Here is a 25,063-nt window from a genome sequence, read left to right on the forward strand (position 1 = left end):
CACATTACTAAGCTCTTTTGCTGGGTACCAGACAGCTGTACTGGTTTTGCAGCAAATGCACAGTTCATGGTTAACCCAAATTAATCAAAATAGAGCATTAGTCGCCACTGTATGACTACATGTGACTCACACCACTTTGTGCTGTGACTTATAGAAGCTTGTCTTTCAGTCTCTAACAATTTCAACATGTTGGATGCAGAGCTGTTAAGATAGGAGTAGGAGAAGCTGTTTGCGTGCACACGTGTCTATTGTACTGTGTGTCTCACAGGTGGCCACCTTTCATATTCGCTCTGACATTTATGTGAACTATAAAGACCAGCACTACAAACACAATGACACATAGTGCAGTCTCTATTCTTTTGGGCATGTGTAGGTGGCACCACATTTAAATATAGGATCATATATAATTGATTATTTAACATTCACATGAACAAAAATCGACAAAGCCTTATGTAACTCTCACAAGTCAGGTAACAATCTATCAGTCATACGCTACAACACTGCATATGCATTTTACAAAGCAACTATATGAAAAAGACACTGGAATCAAGTGACAATATAAAGTAAGATTCATTCAAAACCTCTAAAAATCAAATCTCTAGTTACTCATCCACTTACATGAAAATCAACTATTTCTCTCAGAAAACCCTAGGCTAAGGGTTATCCTATGCTAAAGTGATTTTAAAGTGACAAAAATGTAATTTGGGGATGGGTAAAATACAGAGTTTCTGGTTAACTGTGAACCGATTAATTGTGAATTATCGCAATAACGTATCTTAAAATCTCAAGATTGATCTTTTACTCTTTTTAGTACCATAGCAAAATAAATAATCTTTAACCTGAGTTGCGAATGTGAGTTCCGTATACTGTGATTTAATAAAAAGACTGCACTGCGACATGATGATACAAAACAACTGCCTAGATAAAAAGACACACATTACCAGTGTAGTGCAATTCACGAACAAATGACTCTTATGAGTTGTTTTTTTTTGGTGAATCAAAAACATACAGTGCGACCGTTGAAGCCTGATTCATGCAAATAAGCGGGTTCAAAATGACAAGCTAGCTTGAATCTGAAACACTATATAATTACAGCAATAACAGTGAAAGAACTGTAACCAAAATGGACCTTATAATGGAAATACATCCAAATGAATCAGAATCTAATCAAATCGAGAAATCTGTTCTATACTCAGCCCTAACATCTTTTGGCTTGAATATATTCAATATATTCTCTATGTGGACCTTAGTGAGGACAACCGTCATAAAAGTCTACCGATCCTTTGGCTCTTCTTTGTTCAATGTCATTAGAGATCTGCAAGGTTCACTTGTGTTAGCTCCACATTTGTTATATTTTCCACTCCCAAATTATTCCGGTATGTCCGTTCAGGGAGAGGTGGAGGCACTGGGTCTGAGGAGCCAATCAGACAGTCATTGAGTTTAATGACAGGCAAGGCCAATCTTTCCATGTTTCTGCGATCTTGGAGCGGTGAGCCAGTTTCCAAGTTCACTTGACTGGAGCTACATGAGCCAGAGGATGGCGAAGAACACTTTAGGGTGGGAATTCCGGACCCTTCTTCTAAGCAATGGATGTTGAGTTCGGACAAGTCCAATGTATGTGTGTTGGTGTTGGTTTCTGTTTGTGAGAACCGGTTTGAATGATTATTCCTATGAGTTTGTACCAGTGGCAGGATCTCCTTGTCATCTTTATGTTGGTCTCGCTCATGACGTTGTTCTCGGTCACGATGTTCATAGAGAATTGTATTGGCACAAATAAAGATGAAAAGCCCCACCCCCACGATGACAGGACCAATCAGCTTCAGTTTCTCTGAAGAGGTGCGTCCTGTTGAAACGTGATGTGGTGGTTGTCTGCGGGGTTGATTGTTCCAGTACCCCCCCACAGCGATGCAGATTCCTACTATCAGCAAAACACCAGCAAACAACAAACAAGCTCCTGGTGCAGATCGCAAACGCAGTCCACCAATCACAGGCCCTGTATCTGACCTTAAGGGCAGAGTCCCCAACTCTGGGGCTGTTATAGAGACTTTTTCATTTACCTCAGACATTCTCCTAAAAAAAAGGAGGGGGGGGGGCAAAAATGGGCTAATGTACTTCAAATTCTCAATAAAATCACCCCGAAAAGGTACAAAATACTAAAGGAAGATTTAAATATAAATACAAATTGTAGTCGGTTAAAAAGTATAAAGAGTGAGTGGGTTATTCTCACATAACCCAGTTCCTCTCCATACTTGCAACTATAATTTTTGCACATTGAAAGCATGCATCATTACAATAATCGTAGTTTCTCAGAAGCATTTATTTGTGGGTAAGACAACTAATCTGTGACAATCCTTGTATAATACTTTTTTTAAATTTGTTTGTACTTCCAGTTCCTCACAGGTTTACTGCAAATGCTGTCTGATGTTTCATCTCTGCTCAATAAGGCTACTCGTTTTAGCGGTTTTTTTTTTTTTTTTTTTTTTTTTACGCAGATCGCAAACGCAGTCCACCAATCACAGGCCCTGTATCTGACCTTAAGGGCAGAGTCCCCAACTCTGGGGCTGTTATAGAGACTTTTTCATTTACCTCAGACATTCTCCTAAAAAAAAGGAGGGGGGGGGGCAAAAATGGGCTAATGTACTTCAAATTCTCAATAAAATCACCCCGAAAAGGTACAAAATACTAAAGGAAGATTTAAATATAAATACAAATTGTAGTCGGTTAAAAAGTATAAAGAGTGAGTGGGTTATTCTCACATAACCCAGTTCCTCTCCATACTTGCAACTATAATTTTTGCACATTGAAAGCATGCATCATTACAATAATCGTAGTTTCTCAGAAGCATTTATTTGTGGGTAATATCATGTTTTTTTTTTCAACCCACAATAAAAAATGTCCTACCTTGTTCTGAAAATCAGACCTGTCCGCTCAGGAACTACTGGTAATGTAGTTTAAGAATTTTCTATGCTGCTTTTCCATCCTGTACATAAATATACATGAGTAACATCTCGTCAACAGGAAAACCCTTTCAGATGTACTACCACTGAAATATATGTGTTAAAATCATGGGTGGCACTTTTTTTAGTTAGAAAATAGCTATCTGTATGTGCAACCGCTGTAACCAATTTCTAAGATAGGTACAAGTACAACCTTTTTTTTTTGTTTGTTTTTAACTCAAACTCACACTGGCACTGCAAAAATGGTATATAAACATAGTTTAATCTAACATTATTTTATGTAACGATAACCAAATATAAAACCATATTATTAAGCTACACTATTTAAAAAAAAATTATTTTCCACTTAGCTGTTTATTCATATGAGGTCCATTTGTAGGCTAACCAGAGGTCACAACAGGTTCTCTCAAAAATTTCCTATGGTTTTTTAAAAATTGTGTTTTTTGATTTAGTCAATGGTTAACATTACTTGAACAAATTAAAGGTGGAGTTTGTCCCTAAACTCGTGCCATTGGTTGAGTCAATGTTGCTATGGACTAATTGGATTCTCAAACAAACGGAACAGAATAATGTTATGATAGCGCCACAGCATTTACACTTTTGCAGGGAAATCAACATGAAAATGGCTTATTCACTGCCCATCACAATGGGACTGGCAAAAGTATATATTTTTTTTAACATACACATTTCACCTTTAAAGTAGCAAACTTTGTGGGCGTGTCTTCCAAATGACATTATGCAAGCGCAGTAAATATGGTAACTTAAGTCTGTTTTTCAGTACACTTCTTTTCATATCCGTAGAGATCGTGCTGTAGATATACATTAAGTCCACACATCATCACCTGAAGTTCAACTCACTTAAACTCACCTCAGTTGCTTCTCCTCAACTTGAAACACACGGTTTACGGTCCGTTTCAAAGACACGAAACCGCATCATCCCACGATGATGAGAACGCCCAAATCCATTAGTCTCCAACCTTAGCAAACGCGAATATCCTGAGCGCGAGGGGAGGCGCATTTACTTTAAACCGGCCAGTGACGAGAGAGAGAGAGAGAGAGAGAGTGAGTGAGTGAGTGAGTGAGTGAGTGAGTCATGGGAACATGTGTGCAAGACCGCTGGGTCCCACGGTGGGCAGAATATCCTATTCTTAGAGTCTCAAAGGACCCAGGCCCATTTCAAGCCTTTTCCTGACTGACTCAGATTGTTATTGTGTATTATATTTATGGAGCGAGATTAGTCTCAATAATAATTCACGCAAAAGACACGATGCACACATGCGTAGCCCAATTCACATGCATGAAACCAAGTCTGTTTAGAGAGACATTTAATCTACACACACACAAACCAAAGAAAATCAAAATCTGATATAAACTCATCCTTGACCCTAACCACTGCGATGAGGATTCCCCTAAACCTTAACTTTCCATCACCATCCAAATGCCTTTTTTACTTGTAATCAAATGCGTCTGCAGACTATTATCTATATTTATTCAGTATTTTAGTTTTTGTACACCCATTTTCACATTTTTCTCCAGCTTCCAACCCTTACTGGCTCTATTATTCTGAAAGCAGCCTGCATATGCATTTGCGTATAATGACAACTTTGAGAAGCACTGCAAATCCAAACCAGTACATGAATATGAAGGGATTCCAACATGTAAAATCAGTTGTAGCAGAGCTGAGAATTACAGCTGTATTATACAGCAGATGGACAAAAACTTTTGCTCGATGAATGATAGAACAAAATGTCTTAGTATTCAGGAATGCATGTACAAGGCAAAATGTCAGGGTCTCATAGGTTCAAAATACACACACTCACACACACCCCTCATTTCTATTCCCAACTCTATTTGCAGTGTCTATTGAGTCAGCACACTGTCCAGTTCACTATACAATTTCTTCAATTTACAAATGCACTTTACAAGATCAAACATTTCATCTTAAGTAAATACAAACTGAGACATTCAATTCCAGATTTGCCCAGAACAAGAATTCCCTGATATTAGATGCAAGCACACTTTTATACATTTTTCTCACTTACATGCAAGTCTTTCACACTCACATGCACGCGCGCGCGCACGCACACACACACACACACACACACACACAATCCTGCTGCCCTCTAGTGGTCTCAAACAGGCTCATTTGGATTAATTAGGATGCGTTCAATTACAAAAGGTCTATTTGCATTATTACAAAAAAAAAAACACACACAATTACATTTCAAGTAAAAGCTCCACCATCGTGCCTTTCGTTATTAACCGTCATTTTAGCAACCATAAAAAACATAAATATCAACAATGAAGGAATCCAGTTTAAGCTTTCAACAATTTAAGGTGCCTCAGTGTAGTGTACTCACCCCTCCCGGAGTCTAATATGAATCAAATGATTGGTTTCAAAAGAGAATATCAGTCCTAATTTAGAGTGCAGAGTTGGAAGGGGAGACATCAAATCTATATCAGCCTTTAGAAACTCTGATTTTTCTGATCACACGAAGTTTGTTGAATTGGCTGATTCTGTCAATGTCTGTCAATCATAAGGAGACCAATGATTGAACATTTGTCAGTCTGCTGGACGCATTGGTGGGGGCTAGAGCAACTTTCAAACATGTTTGATGAAGCAGCAGTTGCCTACTCCTCATCTGCACTCTTCAGCATGAGGATCGAATTATAAATTTTGAGAGCAGGTCCAAGCTTGATGCTCAGAATCTTAACAATGTCTGATTGAGTAAGAAGCAGGAAGGCCTCGCCATCAATTTGCTGTAGGGAAAATTAAAACATATCTTTAATACATATTCACTTTGTCTAAGAACAAAGATACTCACAGATTACTGCTTAATGAGCCACACATACACTAACATTTAAAAGTTTGGGGTCCAGAAAGATGCAATAAATCGACCAAAAGTGACAGTGAAGACTTTAAAATTGTTATTAAAAATTTCTATGTCCAAAGAATCCTGAGAAAAAAAAATGTATCATGGTTAAATAAACAGCACAACTTCTTTTTAACATTGATAATAAGAAATGTTTCTTCTGCACTAAATAAGCATTGATGAATTCTGAAGGATCATGTGACACTGAAGACTGGAGTAATGGCTGCTGAAAATTTAGCTTTGCCATCACAGGAATAAATTACATTTTTAAATATATTAAATTAGAAAACCATAATCTTAAATTGTAATAATAATTTTTACAATATTACTGTTTTTACTATATTATTGATCAAATAAATACAGCCTTGTTGAGTATAAGAAATTTCTTTCGAAAACATCAAAAAAAATCTTACAGACCCCAAACTTTTGAATGGTAGAGTATATAGGGAAGGTACTTTAAATCACTGAATGCGATTTCAATTTTTACAAGCTCTTGGTGCATAAAGAAGATCTGTAAAGTTGCAAAGACTAAAGTCACAAATCCAAAGAGATATTCTTTATAAAAGTTCAGAGTCAGCCACACCTACCTAAAATGGCTCGTTCTAACACGCCCCCACATGTCTACGTCACTATGTGGGAAGATTTGCATAACGCCGCCCAAATGTTCACGCAAAGAAAGAAGGCGTAACTTTTATTCTCGCTGTAGTATTGTTGCTGCCGCCATGTCGCGAAGGCGCTGTGTGTTTTGTTGTGAAAGCGAAACTACTTTGTTTGGCCTTCCAAAAGAGCACGATATCCGCTTCGTCATGCCTGGAGCTGATCCGTGCTGGTCGCTGAGGAAATACATCAACTTCGCGCTGTGGATCGCCAGATCGGCTTTCACCGTGGACGAAGCAAATAATGTTCTTTTTAGCAACATCATATGACCCCTTTAAGGTGATATTCAGGAGATGTTTTTTTAATTTACCTCCTTCCTAAAGGTGGCAGCATGCTCTCTGCAGCCAGGCAGCCCTCTTACAAAACTTGCCACCTGAAAGAACAACATCAACAAAAGATACACAATAAAAATATATATGTTTAGAAGACCTCTTTAAAAGCTTGAGTGAACTTTTCCAGAATTATCAAATGTCACCTCTTCTGTGTTCCACTTGGCCACTCTCTTGCCAGTGAGGCCTAAAGCTTCAGGCAAGAGTTTGCCATGCTTTTCCCAACACAGATGAAACCTCGGTGGCTCCCATCGACAAAACACAGACTCATGCAGGAACTGCTGAAGAGAATCTACAACACAACAGACTTCATTCATGAGTATGACATGCTTTGAAAACGTGTCCACAACACAGAAAATGGTACTAGTTGAAAAATACATGTGGAAAGTTCTTACAAATGTACTTTTGTATTCATCTTTGTTTCATATGGTGTTGAAAATTTCAACCATTTTCAAATTTAAATGTCTTGACTCTTGTGACTGGTGTAACTATTAGTAAACGTAGTATTTTAAATACATGTGAGTGTACACATCTTGATCATTATTTTCAAAAAGTTTTAAAATATATTTTTCAAGGTAAAACTTTTTTTTTTTTTTACAAAAATTATGAATAATTAAATATTTACATTAAAAATCTTTTTTAAGATGTTGAGGACTTACAACACATATTTTACATATCATTACTAGCATATTCTTGTAATAAAAAGGTCAAAAGGGGCCTGCATATCTATAATATAATTGCCTGTTAAATTTTTTTTTTTTCCTGGTCATGTTAGTTGCACCACATGAATTTGATTTGGTGGACAAAAGTGAGAAAAGCAGACCTGTAAAAAAAAATTCCAAGACTAAAATAATGTGAAACTACTTAATAAAAGTTTTTCAAGAATTGTGTTCATTTAATTAAGCTTTTTTTCTTCATTACGATTTCATATGTTTGACTTTATACCCTCCAAAAATATCAAACTAATTTTAATTCAAACATTAAAAACATTCTTAACATGTATTCGAGTCACTGTATATATTAAATGGGTCATATGATGCTATTTTAAAGATCATTATTTTGTGTATTTGGTGTAACAGAATATGTTGACATGCTTTGACATGGCTGCTTCAACACTAACTGCGGTTACTGAAACCACTCCTTCTTTCTTTGCGTGCACATTTGGGCGGCATTATGCTAATATTTCCACATAGTGACGTAGATATGTGTTAGAACGAGCCGTTTTAGGTAGGCGTGGTTGACTCTTAACTTTTATAAAGAATATCTCTTTGGATTTGAGACTTTAGTCTTTGCAACTTTACAGATCTTCTTTATGCACCAAGAGCTTGTAACACTTCAAAGAGAAAGGAAAAATTGAAATCGCATCATATGACCCCTTTAATACATCCAAACAAAAAAAAAGGAGCATGAATTAATTGACCCATATGCAACATTCTCAGAGCTTATGGATTAATCTGATCAATCTGTACCTTTCCCGTCACCTTCCTGCTTCACTTGAGGTGGCTTGACACATTTGGGAGCGCTGCCAGACCTGAAGTACAGGAGGAACAAGAAAGAGATTAGGAGTGAAAGAGTGTGTGTGTGTGAGAGACAGCAAAGTAAAACTGTATGTAACTCATGACACTCACACAACGTGCTCACGCACTGAGCGAGCTTGTGGACAGGCATCCGTGCTGGTGTCGGGGGGTTCAGGGGTGCCGGCGCTGGGTGTGGGAGGGTGTGTCTGAGTGAGTGTTTCAGCACGGCGGTGGCGCGGGGATCCACTGAGCGTGACCGGCCTCTCCCCGTTCAGTCTGTCTGGCACCAGCCCGTCCTTATTCAAATTCAAATCTGAGTATGGACAGCTCACCGCTCTAAACATGGGAAAGAGACTCGTTTGCATTTGAATGAACATTATGGGTTGTATCTGTAACAGTATGTGTATAACTTACGTGTAATGTGTCCCATACCGAGGTCCTCTAATGTGTCCGACTCCACTGCATCCTGGGGTTGGGCAGCCTTGTCCTGGAGGCACTGGAGAATCTCTGGGACCTGATATGGTTAAAATGACAAGTTTGATTATGAGACTGGTGGGGCCATGTGTGGAAACACTGTATGTAAATGTGTCGAACAGTCTGTTACCGTTGGGGTGTTGTAGAGGATGACCTGTCTTCTGACACCAGCCTACTGGGTGCAGATCTGGGCTATTAGCATCTAGCCAATAATCATACTCCTCACTCCAGCCATCAAAATGGATCTATATATAAACACACAGAGAGTTAGCAATGATACTAACTGTATCAGCATATTAAATACCATAAAAGTGAATAGTTATTAATAAATTACTAATTAATATTAAATTTTTTCATTTTGATTTTTAATTATACAATATTAATGAGGTACTACAGATATATTTGTGTGTAAACCTTGATTCTGTGGTCTTCTACATCAGAGATGGTGGCTACACGGATAAGCATGGCATTACGTTTGTCCACTGCCTCCAGCTTCATCCCGACGTGGAAGCCATGTGGTGGTCTCTGGACGGCCAAAGATCATAAGTCATTTACAATGCAAATAATAACATGAATGAATAATAAATAATAGAAATCAAAAATATGTATAAAACCAGCACATATATAATTTATATTATCATTTCACAATTAAGTTTTATTTACCCAAGATTTTTTATGTTTTCAACAGTAAGAAATAAAAACTAAATGTGCTATACTAATACATTTCAATTACATAGAATATTAAATTAAATAAGTAAACACAAAATCTGAATAAAAATAGCACATATGTCATTTATATTATTGTTCTATTATGGTGTGTTTTTTGTCAAACTGTCCACAACTTGCAACTTCGATCCAGATTAAATGTTTTAGTTTTGTACATTTTTTATTTCCATGTTATACATGCTCACTCTGCACTTTTGTGACACATCAACTAATAGACCAATTATTAATGGTTTAACTACACCTCTCATGGTTCAGTGGGGTGAATCAAACCTCACCTGTTTAAAGGCTCTTGCTGGTGCAGCCTGGGCTCCAGTTTCCTCAAGGTACTTTTCCCAAGTAAAAACCTTGGGGGGCTTATAATCTAAGACACAAAAATATACAGACGTTAAATAACCTTAAGACCACTTGTCAATGCTCGTAAGTTTGTTTAAAAAAGAAGAAAACTTCAATTCTGGGGCTTTCAAAATGGGGTCCAGGAGCCACAAGGAGGTGCTAGGGGGTCTTTGGTAAATTTCAAAACGTTCTACTAATTTGGTATTTTTTAAATATTAATTTATATTGATTATGAAAAGTGCTATACTAATCAATTTTCACTGAATAGAACATGTTAGATATAAATTATAAATATTTTAGATAATATTTCAATAATTTATTTTGACTTTAGCACAATGACAAATAAAAGCTGATTTAATTTCATATTTATAGTATTACTACATTTCTCACACAAAATAAAATAGAATTCAGTAATAAAATGTGAAAGTAATGTAAATGATGCACTGACGGCAGGGGTCTCACCTGCAGGTGTAGTGAGCGTTAACTCCGCCTCCTCACAGAACCCTACTGGATGGATGTATGGACTGCTGGCATCACACCTGAGAACAAACAGAATGCATTTACAACCTCACACAATCATGAGGACCCTCATACGCCCAGAATTCTGCTCACTATCTTACCAATAATCATACGAATCATCCCAGTTGTCAAAGTGAATGAGGAGCCGGTTGTCGACAGCAGCAGCAATGGTTGCTACGCAGATGAGTGATGGGTTCTTCCTGTCAACGGCTTCCAGCTTCATCCCTGCACGGAATCCTGATGGTGTGACTGACTAAATATGGCAGAGAACACATGGGTATAGAAGACAGCATGATCTCCAGGAACACTGAGACATCTCTGAGATACATATTTTTTAATTGTGTGCATATGAAATGACATACTGTATTAAGACTCTTGAAGAGATGTTTGGGGGCCAGTTGACCCCTACAGTTCTTTACATATGTGTTCCAGTTAAACTCTCCATCTCTGCAGCCTGTAAGCAAACACAAAAAAATATTACAAGAACAGCAAATGCAATACATTTTATTGTTTTTTTTTAAATAAATTGAACATTCTAGTAGTATATGCAACGACAAAACATCTGAATTTTTTTTCCATTCAAACAGAACATGTTTTCCCATTCCACTGTGCTACTTTTCCATTATTTTTCCTTATAAACACACACTTCTTTTTCCTTGTAAACACACACTAGACGACGTGTTTGACTGTTGCGCTCTTGGTTGTGGCATCTTGTGCATGACAAGGCGTTCTAAAAAAGTGGCACTCAAGTTCAACTTTTTTTTAAAAACGCATTTCGAGACCCTGCGGGGTTTTTTTTTTCTCCTATTCCCCTGCCCACATCTTGCATTTTTCAAACCAAAAAAATGTACTGGGTGAATGGCCCCTAAGAGTGTCCAAAAAAAACCAAAACTTTTTTTTGTTTTGTCAATTCCAAATGTTATTAAACCACATGAAAACTATGCAACCACATTTCTGAACAAATAATATTAATTATAATTTTAGAATATATTTTATAGTTATTAAATTAGATTTCAACTTATTTTAATTAATTTATTTAATTATGTTTTTGGTATTTATTATTTATAAATAATAAGCGTGTCAAATACAGTATATTCAATTTCAGAATAACAACTAGTAGGACATTTTGTAATCACACCATTCAGAGTGAAAATTGAGTTTAAGTAGTTTCAACACATAAAGAAACACCTATAAAACACATCTATTATGTTACAAAAACCAAAAATAGAGCTCTGCACAAGAGCTGTTTTGCATGTTGTATCCTTGACAACAGATTAATTTTGCAGTACATCTTTATTAGTACATTAAGCACCTTTTGGCAGCAACAGCTTAAGGCTGGTTTTCTCACACCAGCCTGGCGGCTTCACATCCCATGAGTCAGCATTTACCCAGAAGTCATAGCATTCAGGGTAACCATCAAAGTGAAGCCGAATCCTGTAGCCCTGCACCTGGAACAGAAGAAAAATATGTGACCCTGGACTACAAAACCAGTCATAAGGGTCAATTTTATTTTAATTGAGACTTATACATCATCTGAAAGCTGAATAAATAAGCTTTCCATTGATGTATGGTTTGATAGGACAATATTTGGTCGAGATACAACTATTTGAAAATCTGAATCTGAGGGTGCAAAAAAATCAAAATACCGAGAAAATCGCCTTTAAATTTGTCCAAATGAAGTTCTTAGAAATGCATATTACTAATCAAAAATTAAGTTTTGATATATTTACGGTAGGAAATTTCCAAAATATCTTTAAGGAACATGAGCTTTACTTAATGTCCTAATGATTTTTGGCATAAAAGAAAAATTGATAATTTTGACCCATACAATGTATTTTTGGCTATTGCTACAAATATACCCCAGCGACTTAAGACTGGTTTTGTGGTCCAGGGTCACATATATCAAAATACAATTTTTACTATAAGTACAACTAAAAAACATTTAGTTTTGTGCCCTAAAAATCACATATCAAGTAAAATCACAGTAACTTTTGACTCTGGTTACCTCTGCAACAGTCAGAACACAGAATAGAGCTGGATGACAGGGGTCCAGTCCCTCTAACTTCATGCCAACTTTAAATCCATTCCTGCTTTGAGGAAACGACTGGTGCTGTATTGCAAACACACACAAACACACAATTATGGATTTTCATTCAAGTAACACTTTTCTAATGACAAAAGTGGACTGATATCAAACTAAGAATCCTAATCAGGATCCTAATTATTCCATGTTGATTATATGCTGTAACTGTGAACAGAAACACAAGCTATATATGCTGTGTGTCTCTCACCTCCTTAAAAAGTTTCAAGGGAGCGGCAATAGTTCTCTCCTCTTCCAGATAAGCTGACCAACTCCAGTTTTTCTTCTTAACCAGAGGTGCTATCACTATGGAAACAGCATCATAAAGCTGTAATTTATATGGCTCAGAAAAGTATCCAAATGATTATACATGAAAAAACAAACATTATAGTTCATAATACATGGGATAAAAGACAAGCTGAAACTGAGTGAAAATACACAAGACAAAATCGATCCATCTAAGTTGAGATGCAGAAATATAAAAATATAAATGTAATTGGCCAACACTGATAAGCCAATTATTATTTTCATATTATGGCTGATAAATGGCCAATGTTACACTTCTTTAATATTTTGTCTAAGTGAAATAAAAAGAGTAAAATCAGTTGTTTAAATGCTACAGCTGAATTAAGATAATATAACATTATAATGTACAGTACGGATCTTCATTTTGAGATTTCTAAAGATTACGTTTAACTGCGTTTTTAAAAAGTTAATGTTTTTAAAGATTAAATTGATAAATATCCAACATGTTTAAATAAATATAAAAAATCTAACCTCTTTATTCGGAATCCCTAATATTGGCTGATAACCATTTTGTGTGCGTACTTGTTTAACTATACTTGTGAGGGCCAAATGTCCTCATTTATATAGTGAAATAATATGACAACCCACTAGTGAGGACATTACTGGTCCACACTAGTTAAAAAGATTTGTAAATCGGACAGAACATGCTTTTATTTAAATCTAGTGTTCTGCACATGTTTCTGTGAGGGGTAAGTTTAGGGGTAGGGGCTGGGTTAGGCAATAGAAAATATCATTAAGCGTGCGTGTGTGTGTGTGTGTATGTGTGTGTGTGTGTGTGTGTGTCTGTGTGTGTGTGTGTGTGTGTGTAAAATAAAATAAAATTACCAACCTAGTCTAGCAACTTTAGCTGCTCGTCTCCCCTTTGAGGATTTAACCTTCTCCTGAAAAAAATAACAACATTGAGCTATCGACACATTCCACTTCAGTACACTTTAGTTAATATTGAATTGCTCTCTTTTGTGTGAGGTAGGTGTGTGTGTGTGTGCATTACCTCTTCCTCTTCTATGTTGTCCTCCTCCTCATCTCCAGATTCCATAAACATCTTCTTCTTCTTTCTCACACGTTTACCTAAACGTTCTCCTTCGACAGCCTCAGCTGGTGTTAACCTGCACATATACACACAAAGACTTAATACACCACAGACAGTGCAACTGGTCGAGCTCAGTGAATGTCAAAAACATGTACCTGCCACTGGTAGGCTGTACACAAGGAGCGCTGCAAAATTTGCCTTGTAGAAAGGATTCACGTGAACCAGAGTGACCACATGACCTGCAGTTTGCAGTCGCCTCAGTCATGGGAACAAATGCATTGGGCACTGTACTCACACTGGGGCTTTCCACAGCGCTGGGGCTCCTGGTGATATTGATCCCTGCCTGCCTGTGGGGGTCAGTTGAAACTGAAAAAAGCAAGAGAAATAGATTTCTCAAAAACAAATAAAGAGCAAATAATTTCTCTATTTGGTAGGAATATGTGCGAGTTACTGGTACTCACCCACAGTACTTGTCTGATGCTCTGTATTTGATTGGGGCTTTGCAGTCTGATTTGAAATTTTGTTCTGCTCAGGGGAATGACTGTTGTTGGTGCCTGTCGTTTGAGGCTGAGGGCCTGTAAGCTCCGCCTCTTTAACTTTGGGCTCCACCTCTGTGACAATCTCCAGGGTGCCAAATTCAGTCATCCGAAACTAAAAACAGACCAGATATTGGGATTTTTCATCAGTACATTCCGAATAAACAAATATGTCCTTCACATCACTCTTTATGCATCATATACACTAAATATTTGTACCCGAATGTCACTTCCTGGCAAGGTGGCTATGCCGTCCTTCCAATCAAGAGCGCTCATCATGTCAAAATCGGCTCCTGCGGCAGAACCATCAGTCGTAGATGTCTCTGCCATCTTTACTTATGAAATGGAGGTCAAAAGAGAAAAATATACTGTTACAACATGGACAGGTGACTGAAGTAAGCATCTTAAATTTGACCAAACTACGAATATGTTTTACTTGATATTTTAGAGCTTGGTATAACTACTAAAATGTATAACAACAATTATAAAAATGTCAAAGGCATTCATTTCAGTTTGTGACTGTGGGAATCATGGTTCTTCCAAAAAAAAAAAAAAACAGTTGTTGAGGAGGTGATTTAAAACATGAAATATCATAGAAATATGATTACATTTTTTTTTAGCTGTTTCAGTTTATTTTAATGCTTGTATTGTCTTGTTTTAAATTATTTTAAGTCGTGACGACTTTGTTGAAGCCCATCTGGTTGAGAACCACTGCTGTCATGAATACACGAAGTGCATATTGAGACCAAAAAATATACTGTGAGTGGCATAGAAAACTTCAGACGCAATATAATGTGAGACTAAGATACAAATGCTTAATCTCCATAGCTTTCTCATAAAAAAAAAAATGAAATAAAATAAAAATTCTTGAGCTGTTAAAATCTAATCACTGTACTTTGTCTGATGTCAGTGATCTTCATAGGCCTAATCATAATCACTTGCCTCTGGAAAGAGGGTAGGCAAAAAAATACGTTTTTAATTAGGCAGATCAGCACACGTTGTTTTAGTAAACAAAACAAAACTGACGTTTTCATTATTCAAATATGACGATTTCGCCTCGAAAACCGTGTTTTGACTGCGGTTGATACAACGCCCGCAACGCTGGTTTATGAAATAGCTGCGCGGCGCTTGCCGTTCCACCGAATCCCGCCAGAGGGCGATTGCTTCTCGCAGTAAGGATTGCACCACGCACTTAAACGAGGACCAAAATATGTATTTCTACACACTTATGATGCCCATTTTTATGGGCTAGCTATGTATACAGACTCTCACTGAGACACTTAAACAAAACTGACGTTTTCATTATTAAAATATGACGATTTCGCCTCGAAAACCGTGTTTTGACTGCGGTTGATACAACGCCCGCAACGCGGGTTTATGAAATAGCTGCGCGGCGCTTGCCGTTCCACCGAATCCCGCCAGAGGGCGATTGCTTCTCGCAGTAAGGATTGCACCACGCACTTAAACGAGGACCAAAATATGTATTTCTACACACTTATGATGCCCATTTTTATGGGCTAGCTATGTATACAGACTCTCACTGAGACACTTAAGCTACTTTGGTGGTTATTAATGGAGGAAAGCGATTAAGAGTAAAGTTAGACGAACAAGTTCAGCTTTTCCTTGTTTTAAAAGAATCTCGTGAAATCTTTGCTTTAAAGGCGCGCGGATACTTGCGGTGACAAGTTAAAGCGCAAATATCCACGATCAGTTTGTTTTCAAAGAATTAAATCTTTATTTAAGCACGTTGTCATCCGTATACAGCAGGCAATAGTGTAATAACGTTCTTGACCTGCCATTTATCATAAATCAAAATGTCATCAAAATCCAAGACTATACAGTAACGGCGCCCCGCAAACCACCTAAAAGCTCGTCTGGTTTACTAAAAAACGTTTGTTTTGATATTTCAAGTGATGACGGAATTTATTCTTAGCATAAATAAAGTGCAATGCGTGAGCGGCTGAGCGAGCGCCCATTATTAGCATTCGACTGACACACAAAATGGCGGAGCATAGCAAAGGGCGGCCGACACGTTTAAAGTATGTAAATTATAACAGTTCTCTGGTCTGGTTCACGTCGCTCGGACCTTCAACCAACACGGGAAGGCCAAGTGTGCAACTTGTTTTATTAAAACGCAATGTTTTCCCCTTCGTCAACAAACTCCTTACTTTCCCCTTGTCACGGAATGTCGTTAGCCCGGCTGATAGCCCCGGCTAGCTGTAACATTAGCAGGGCATCCTACAATAAACCAAACCAACGGTTTAACGTGCTTCTCCAAAAGAAAAGCATTCCCAGAGGCACTTTGAATGAGTTGCCATTCATCCGTCTATAAATAACAACTCGGGTGCACGCAGACCCGAGGAAATAACAAATTGCATGCTTTTAATTTCTTCTGCACAAACTTGTCACTTCTATTTATCTTTACGGTTTTTAAACCTCGTTGAAAATAGCCGCAATGGCTGAAAAGTGTTAAACAAGAAACGCACTCTGTGTTCGTATCGTTGTTTACTGCGTGGGTGACGACATTAACGTCATATTTACTGATAAACGTGCAACTCACCTCGTTTCTCTCTTAACTCTTATTTAGAGCTGGATGGTAGCATTATTGCGCATGCGCGGGTTAATATGTGTCTGTCCAACTTCTGCAGCCCAGATAAACTTCATCGCAACATATATGTGTGACAGATGCTCTTAATGTAACAAAGAACCAGAGGAACTTAGTCCTAGTGTGTCCTTACATGACCCTAGAAGTGACTTGTGCGCGATACTCGTTTTGTCGGTGCTTGTTGCTCTAAAACAATTAAAGGCCTTGATATTACAGATAAGGAAAATGGTTTTGATTCTCTTTACGTTTTCCACGCACTTCAAACAGAAGCAGAGAGCTCTGTGGTGCTCGAACGGGGCCAGCCAGTGGTTCAGTTTTAATGCAGTCTTTAAAGTCCGTGCACACTGAAACGTGCCGTTTTCAGACTAGGATTTTAATATCTTTTCAGTTTACAGTCATTGTAGTGGTGATCTTCTCTGATTTGATTTCCTGTAACAATCACGTGTTCAGATTTTCTCCGCAAATCTCTTTTGAAGGGCATACTTTCGTCATATGCAATAAATAGAGAAGGGCAGAGCTTACTAATAAAATAACACCGCGTCAAGCTTTAAACTGAAGTTCATGTTTAAATACAATGTTTTGACAGCCGCATTGTGGCAAGTGTTTAAAAGGTTGACAGCGAAGACACCACAAGGTGGCGCTGTGAGCTTAAAAAGTGGCTGTTTCTTTTTAGTTGTTAGTACGTTGTCTGCAAAGTAGGTTTGAGCCAAATTCAGGCAGCGTGGCATTATAAAACATGATAAAAACGGCATTAAAACACCGCGAAGCAGTCGCAGGTGATAAACTTCAATGTCTGTGGATGACAACTGTGTGCTACTTTGTGATTCAGGTCTATATTTGCAGTACAGCGCTTGTACACAACATTTTTTTGATAATTGGATTAAAACATGTTAACCAAGACATGGACCTTGCATAATAAAACATACTCCACGATTTGCTTAAAATAATTTAATTGTTTCCACTCAGAAAATTGGACATTATTTTACTGATCAAACAATTTAATCAAAAACACGTTTTATACACACAATTGTAATTACATTGAGATTTAATATTCATTCCATCTCACAACTTTTACAATCAAACATCTGATGCAACCTGTAGTCTCACTTCATGTCGTCTCAGTTATTGTCAGAATACCACTAATCATTGTATTTCAGTACAAATATTTTTTTGATCAAATAGGGCTAAAAAAGGAATTAAATAACATGAATGTTAGGAAAACAGTCACATTTGATAGAAAATTTGTAGTCATGTGCAAAAGCATTGGTCCGGCTAACATAAAAATGAACTGTGCTTCAGTGTTTGCTTAAGTTAAACATCCTTAAAACATGTTCAGACAAAATGTCTATTGGTCTGACAGAATTCTGTCTTAATGTCCACGAGTCAGTGAGAGAATGTTTTCATTGATGTAGGTGAAGCCTGGAAAGGTTGCTCCGTACTCCTCACATGCTCCTAGCGACTGCGGAACAGGAAGTTCTGTAAACCGAGGGTCAATGTTTGTGAGGTCACCAGGGCCAGACTGAAATACAGACATGTAAACAAATAGAAATTATATACGTTATCTATATGAAATTATCTCCTGTGTAAGCACATCATTTACTCAACCTCGTGTCGTTCCAAATCTGTATGCATTTGTTTCTTATATGTGACCCTGGACCACAAAACCAATCATAATGGTCAATTTGCTGAATAAATAAGCTTTCCGTTGATGTATGGTTTGTTAGGATAGGACAATATTTGGTCGAGATACAACTATTTGAAAATCTGGAATCTGAGGGTGCAAAAAAATCTAAATACTGAGAAAATCCCCTTTAAATTTGTCCAAATTAAGTTCTTAGAAATGCATATTACTAATCAAAAATTAAGTTTTGATATATTTACAGTAGGAAATTTACAAAATATCTTCATGGAACATTTTTGGCATAAAGAAAAATCAATAATTTTGACCCATACAATGTTTTTTTGGCTTTTGCTATAAATATACCCCAGCGACTTAAGACTGGTTTTGTGCTCCAGGGTCACACATGGAACACAAAAGAAGATATTTTGAATAATGTCTTTGTCCATGCAGTGAAAATCAACAATTTGGACACCATTGACTTATATCGAATGGACAAAAACCTGAGACATTTTTCAAAATATCTTCTTTTGTGTTTCACAGAAGAAAAAGTCATACTGGTTTGAGTAAAAATGTTCAATGTTAGGTGAACAATCCCTTTAACAACAATAAAAAAACTCACCAATAAGGGAACGTAAGGAGGAGTAATTTTCTTTGCAACAAGTTCATCCCAATGAATAGACAAGAAGAAAGGATGAGACTGCAGCTCGGTCTAAAAGCCTAAAAAGGGCAAATGACATTTAGCCACTCACAAGACAAATGATTTTCAGATTGTTCGTGAATGTTTGTGTGTGTGTGTGTGTGCTTGTTGGGTTACCAGGTCATGTTTTGCTCCTAGTCTCTTGGCCCTGTCCCTGTTTAGCAGTCTCTTCAGCAGATCAGCTGAGCACCCCGCTTACCGAGACTGTGGCTACTCTGGTTGTGGATTACTGTAAACCTGGGAGAGAGATCAGGGAGAGGGAGAGCCAGTCAGCAGCTTATTCCAGTGACATATGAAACCACAGCACAGTTCACTTCACTTCACTTTTATTGTTGTGGATTAATGCAGTTTTTAATTTTTTAATGTATTTATTTTTTACTTGGACCCCAGGAAGAATAGCCACTAATGGGGATCCAAATAAATAAATGAACTTCCTGTTACATCTATAGATTACTGCAGGTCAACCAGTACAGCAACTCAAATCAGCGCAGCTGACTTGGCCTTATGTTTCTGAAAGGACTGGAGACCTTTATTAGACCCAGAACACACAAGTGAACTTGTAAAAGCTCACTTACAGCTGCTGCTCCATCATCTTCAGAAAGACTACCCTCAGGTCGCAAGAAATCCATCCTGAAATGAGAGAAACCATATCAGAGAAACTATTTTCACCTAAAACTGCCTCAAACTCATCCAACACCTATGTAACAGCACTTGGCTACTGGTTTCACTTTGGAATGTTACTATAAGTAGGTCATGGTCATAAAAGTACACTGGTGGTCAATCTGTAATGACATCGCAGTGCAAAGGACTTAAGTCATTCCTGATTTTTCAGCTGATCTTTGCAGAAATAATGAAATAATGAGTCAATCTTCTGAACTCTGCACTGGAATACATACAGAGCCATGTGCTGCTTCACTTTTAGCTCACGCAATGGAAAATGATGACTAGGATGAAACTCACTGTCGATAGATAGGGTGGCTGCCGGATCGAAGCTTCTTGTCCTTAATTAAAGCTGAGAAAATAAAATATAAAATCATTTATGATTAGTGAAATATCTGCATATAGTGGACACAGAACAACCTTTATAAGAGTGTTCAAATACACATATTTAATCTTACTTTTACATCTTTACATTTAAAAAAAATAATAAAATTTCCAAATATTATCTATCTATCTATCTATATATATATTACAGATTTAATATATATATTACAGATTTTACATAGAAACTTGGTTAAACGTTGTTAAAGTATATATTCAAATATATATATATTTTTTTTTTAGGCAAATACGTTCTGTGGTAGGCTATATCTGACCCAGAATATCAAGATGGCTATACTTAAAGTTTGAATAATAGCCTAAGTAGTTGAGCTTACCTGTAAAATATGAAACTATTCCCTTCATTTTTGCGTAAGTGACGGGACTTTTAGCCTTTTTCACCATGTTTTCGACGAGAAGGACAGCCCCGGTTGACAGCTGTGACTTGTGAGTCCGTCGATAGTCTGCTATCTTACCGGTCAGTTCTGGTTGAGCGAGCGCTGCCTCATGAGGGAAACCGTGACCGGCTATTTTTTTGCAGAACACGTGGTTCCTCCCAAAAGCTGTGACGCCACTACGCCCGTTATTCGACAGATAAGACTCTCGCTTGATTGGACAGCGCTTCGGCGATTCCTCTCTCTCTCTCTCTCTTTAACATACTGGGCCTGATCCCATAAATTCCATAAAGTTTAAACACAAATGAAATATAAAACGTTGTAAACGTTTTAGTTGGCAGTCTTGCCACAAAAGTTACAAGGTTGTTAGAGCGCTAAATAGACACTGACAGTCGCGTTCGAACGAGATCTTTTAATTATCGGCTTCTCACTGAAAACTATGACAGGATATAGGCTACACTCCTTTTTAAAAGTCTTCCAAATTCTTCTGAAAGTCATTGTACAACACGCACTCTACTATCAGGTTCATATGTGAACATTTAATAGAGGATGTCATAATGTGGTTGACCTGTGGTTAGAGGGTTTCATAACTGTTCTTGGATAGTTAACTATATATCCTACTTTTTGATACTTAAGGGGGAACCCTCATAAACCTGTCTAGGCTTTCCATAAATTAAAAGTTCTCTTATTGCCATGTTGGCATGTTAACTCTCTCAATCAGCCAACGTTACAGGTTACATAACAGAGATGCCTGCTTGTCACCACAGCCAAATGCACATACTGTATGTAAACACACAGAAACATTAATGCTCATGCGTTTGACATTAATGCTGGAAATGTAGCATTCTGAACAAGTATAGTGTCTCTTAACAGTCTCAGTGCAAGGACAACAACAAGATAAACAAGCACAGATTGTTACACTTGCATACAGAGGTATAACACTAAAGAATGGTTTATATGCTGTAATATGAATCATGAAACACAAGATTAAGTGATAGATTACTAGATTATATTAGATTAACGCTAGACTACATTACACAACGAAAGATCAAAGGGAGAGGGATGTGAAAATCAGAGAAGAGATGCGTGAGAGATGTGTGAAGACTGTCAAGACAGTTTTGTCATACTGTTTATGATATGCAGTTAGGGTTAGGGTTCATGTCAGTGTCAGTTTAAAATAACTTTTGACCTTTGACATGGGGAACTTCTGCTGTCTCTCATTCTTGAAAGGAAACAGCGCAGTCTAATTATTGATTCTGATTTTTCAGTTGCTGCATTCAGCAGGCAAATATATTTTGCAACGCTGTATGACTGACCATTCTGAAAACCAGTCCCCCCAGTGAAAGCAAGAAGAGAAATTAAGAGTACTTAAAATAAACGAAGACATTGCATTGCATTAATAATATTAAAAATATTTAATATTAAATTTAGTACTGCTGCAGTGTTTTTTCCTGTTGATAAACCAGTTGTTTTCTATCGTCTATTCGTTTATTAAATATTCTTTTTAACTTTATATACTTTTTATATAATAAACAGATACTATTTATTATTATTATATTTAATATTCATATTTTGTGTGTACCACCCCAATGTCTAAAGGTACCAACCTTTTTATCTGAGAGTGTGTGATCCACAATATAAGAGACATACCTGTCTATAATCACAGTGCATGCCTAAAACCCAACCAAATATTTCAAATGTTTTTCTTTAATAATCCATTGGGATTTTAATACGTGTGACACTATTTAATTTTCTTGTACTCGCTTTGAAATATCACAGAGGTGGGCAACACCGGATGATTTATTAAGGCTATATACCTTTCAAGAAATCCACTGATCTCTCTGATGTCACAGAGGGGTGGGGGTATAGAGAAATATTTGGCAATCAGAAGGTTAAGTCAGCCCTCATTAGTTTCTGCACACCCGCCCACCCCTCATGTATCTTTGTCAAATTACCTAATGGTTTCTCATTGGGAGACACACTTAACAATCTAGAAACAAACTGTGACTGATATGGTGGCCTCCCACACACATTTGTCAGAACTAGTAAGATTTCACACTGTAGCTGTGACACATCCCAAATCAACTTAATGCCTGATCTCAGCCACATGAGGTGCCTCATTTAAGTGGTTTTAAACACGTTGTCAAATTGAGTTACACTAATACATTTGAATAAAACCCTCGATAACGTCATTGTAGATTTTTAAAATCTAAACTGCTTGTCTTGTTGCAAGACCAGAAATTGTTGCTAAATGTTTATCTTTAATTTCTTAAAATCTCTAGGGTACAAAAGAAATCCAAAAAAAAAACATGCCGTGAATAGTGCAAACAAAGCAGCTCAACTTCCTTAAAATTTTGTTTCATGAGTTCGCCTGCCTATCCAGTCCTGATGGTTAATGGTAAACAAACTTTGCTTGCTGTCGTTGAGTCTCTAGTCGAACCTGAGGCTCAGCTTGAGCTCCAAGTTCAACCCCCATTGCGATACTACATAGAAGGAGATTAACAGAAATAGAGGAGGAGATGGGGAGGTGGAGGGATGCCGGAAGAATTGTTGCTGGGACAGCGCAATGTCTGCTGCTTATATAGGCTCGTAATGATGATTGACAGGACTGAATGATTAGGCTCCTCCCAAACCTACGTTTGGAACTTCATTTCAGTTGTCCAACTTGTAAATAACTCCCCCTCATCATGAGCAAAAGCTCCATGAATTCCCATTTGGAGTCATTTGGCTATACCACTATGATAACTCTGAGGTTCATCTGCCTGTTTTCTGAACGTAGTAGGTTTAAACTGGTCGAGCTGGTATCCCAGCCTGGCCAAACTTAGCTGATGTTTAGCCGGGCGGCCAGCTGGTCTCTCAGCCTGACTAGCTGAAAGGTGCCCAAAAACCATTTAAAACCAGCCTGCGAGACCAGTTTGTATGCAGTTTTTCTGGACTCGGGTGTGCTTCTTGAATCAGGGGAGGCAGCGCCCTAAACCGGCGGGCACATGCACCTGAGATTGCGCGCACAACACGAATCACGCCTAGAAATCAAGGCTCGTGTAAACTCGGAAGTGTCCATATGTGGGCTGACAATCACATGCACATTCTGAAATTTGTAAAACGTGTGTTGTAATCACACGATCAATAAGAAGTGAAACATAATAACATTTGCTACGTTCGCGTCTATGTTCACATTAGATCTTGAACTTGTGGTCAGCGCAGTGACGCAGCGGTTGCCCTCCCGAAGGGACCCGGAGGAAAAAAAAAAAACATAATCCGGAAGTTTACCGACACCTGCAACCATGATCGCCTTAACATGGAAAGTTTTCTCTCGTCACGGGAACTTTAAGCACCTCTAGCATCGCAGAGACATTGAGAGCACCTCAAGCAGGTAACTTTCTGACGCTTCTCTGTGCTGTAGAAATGTCCCGTTTGGACTCCAGATTTGTGGGCTGAAGAAGGAAATTGCCAAATGACGTATTTTGGCTTTAAAAACAACAAATATGTCCACTCTTGGATTGTTCTTGTAAGATATCGCGATAAAGCTCTGAAACGTGTTTCGTTTAATCCGAAATATTTATTCGAGACAACATGTTGGTGCAGGACTGTCCGCTCGTTCAGTTCAGCTGGTTCGGTTCGGTTCGGTTCTGATTTCTGACAGAGCCCAAGCCCGAGCAGATCAGCGTGGACTTGAGTCAGAAATGTAAGACGTCACACCCAGAAAAGCCTGTGTATCATACAGAAACTTTGAGCGGTTTCTCGTGTTTAAATGTCCAGTCTTGCTATAGTTTTTCAAATACTTTACATGGCCGTATTTAGAGTCAGAAAGGCTTTTGTTTTATTAAGTATGTCTAAAGTAATCACACTTCCTACCTCGTAAATATCGCGTCTCTCAAAGGTGAGCTCGAGCGTGTAGCGCTTTCTAACAGCTACTGGTAAACATGAACCTTTAATGCTCGCCAAACCGTTTCCAAACGTGTGAGTCAAAGTAAAAATATATACCTTACACCTCTGAGGTGTGTTTTATTTTGTCAGAAAGCGAGACAAACGTCTAAGTCTGTGTTAAGTCTATAATTTCCCTAGTCTCAGAGATAAAACTTCTGAAACTGCAGAAGAGTCCCAGAGAGCGATCAGGATCTATAATAGGGCTGCACAATAAATCGCATGCGATATTTAACGCGCATCTTATCAGTAAAGCCGGTTCTGTAATCAGCTGATTACAGAACCGGCTTTCTGACAAGATGCGCGTTAAATATCGCATGCGATTAATCGTGCAGCCCTAATCTATAAGGTAAGGTCTGAAAATAAAAGAGTGATTTAATGTTGCTTAGGCTAATTTGAAATAACTGCATGCTCAAATAACTGCAATTGTCATAATGTTAGTATCC

At 37.7% G+C, this 25,063-nt stretch overlaps 2 protein-coding genes and 1 long non-coding RNA gene across 6 annotated transcripts in view; 1 reads left to right on the top strand and 2 right to left on the bottom strand.

The window, feature by feature from the left end:
- Window positions 1-4,772: 4,772 nt before the first annotated feature.
- Window positions 4,773-16,204, bottom strand: LOC107657713 (lethal(3)malignant brain tumor-like protein 4). Of its 2 annotated transcripts, none has more exons than XM_016445932.1 (22): window positions 16,200-16,204; window positions 14,557-14,672; window positions 14,263-14,452; window positions 13,957-14,167; window positions 13,763-13,877; window positions 13,601-13,652; window positions 12,677-12,771; window positions 12,391-12,495; window positions 11,698-11,833; window positions 10,748-10,839; window positions 10,487-10,638; window positions 10,329-10,405; window positions 9,809-9,894; window positions 9,222-9,332; window positions 8,938-9,052; window positions 8,766-8,847; window positions 8,445-8,669; window positions 8,286-8,347; window positions 6,963-7,108; window positions 6,798-6,860; window positions 5,039-5,717; window positions 4,773-4,785 (listed from the first exon to the last, which is right to left on the bottom strand). In XM_016445932.1, the coding sequence occupies exons 2-21, from the start codon at window positions 14,665-14,667 to the stop codon at window positions 5,589-5,591; spliced, it is 2,355 nt and encodes a 784-aa protein (XP_016301418.1). In that variant the 5' UTR covers window positions 14,668-14,672; window positions 16,200-16,204; the 3' UTR covers window positions 4,773-4,785; window positions 5,039-5,588. The 2 variants fall into 2 exon arrangements, with proteins under 2 accessions (XP_016301418.1, XP_016301417.1); XM_016445931.1 differs by having other exon boundaries at window positions 8,748-8,847.
- Window positions 16,205-17,914: 1,710 nt separating this feature from the next.
- Window positions 17,915-20,834, bottom strand: LOC107657628 (uncharacterized). The gene is made up of 6 exons (XR_001630704.1): window positions 20,637-20,834; window positions 20,221-20,272; window positions 19,836-19,890; window positions 19,378-19,497; window positions 19,183-19,272; window positions 17,915-18,461 (listed from the first exon to the last, which is right to left on the bottom strand). It is a non-coding gene; the product is annotated as an uncharacterized LOC107657628 (long non-coding RNA).
- A 2,898-nt stretch (window positions 20,835-23,732) lies between these two features.
- Window positions 23,733-25,063, top strand: part of LOC107657714 (tyrosine-protein phosphatase non-receptor type 3-like) — a 31,013-nt gene continuing 29,682 nt past the window's right edge. For 2 of the 3 annotated variants that reach the window (XM_016445935.1, XM_016445933.1), the window contains exon 1: window positions 23,733-24,066. The gene's annotated coding sequence lies outside the window, so the exon portion shown is untranslated. The remainder of the gene's footprint in view (window positions 24,067-25,063) is intronic. The other variant, XM_016445936.1, reaches the window with a different exon arrangement.

The sequence above is a fragment of the Sinocyclocheilus anshuiensis genome, unplaced genomic scaffold (genome assembly GCF_001515605.1).
Source record: "Sinocyclocheilus anshuiensis isolate Anshui unplaced genomic scaffold, SAMN03320099.WGS_v1.1 scaffold43, whole genome shotgun sequence".
In the NCBI taxonomy this organism is placed as follows: Eukaryota; Metazoa; Chordata; class Actinopteri; order Cypriniformes; family Cyprinidae; genus Sinocyclocheilus; species Sinocyclocheilus anshuiensis.

Coding starts and splice junctions, on each gene's coding strand:
- LOC107657713 (XM_016445931.1), bottom strand. CDS start 14,667: ATGGCAGAGACATCTACGACTGATGGTTCTGCCGCAGGAGCCGATTTT. Junction 13,653..13,762: donor ACAACATAGAAGAGGAAGAG/GTAATGCACACA, acceptor TATTTTTTTCAG/GAGAAGGTTAAATCCTCAAA. Junction 12,496..12,676: donor CCTTGAAACTTTTTAAGGAG/GTGAGAGACACA, acceptor TTTGCAATACAG/CACCAGTCGTTTCCTCAAAG.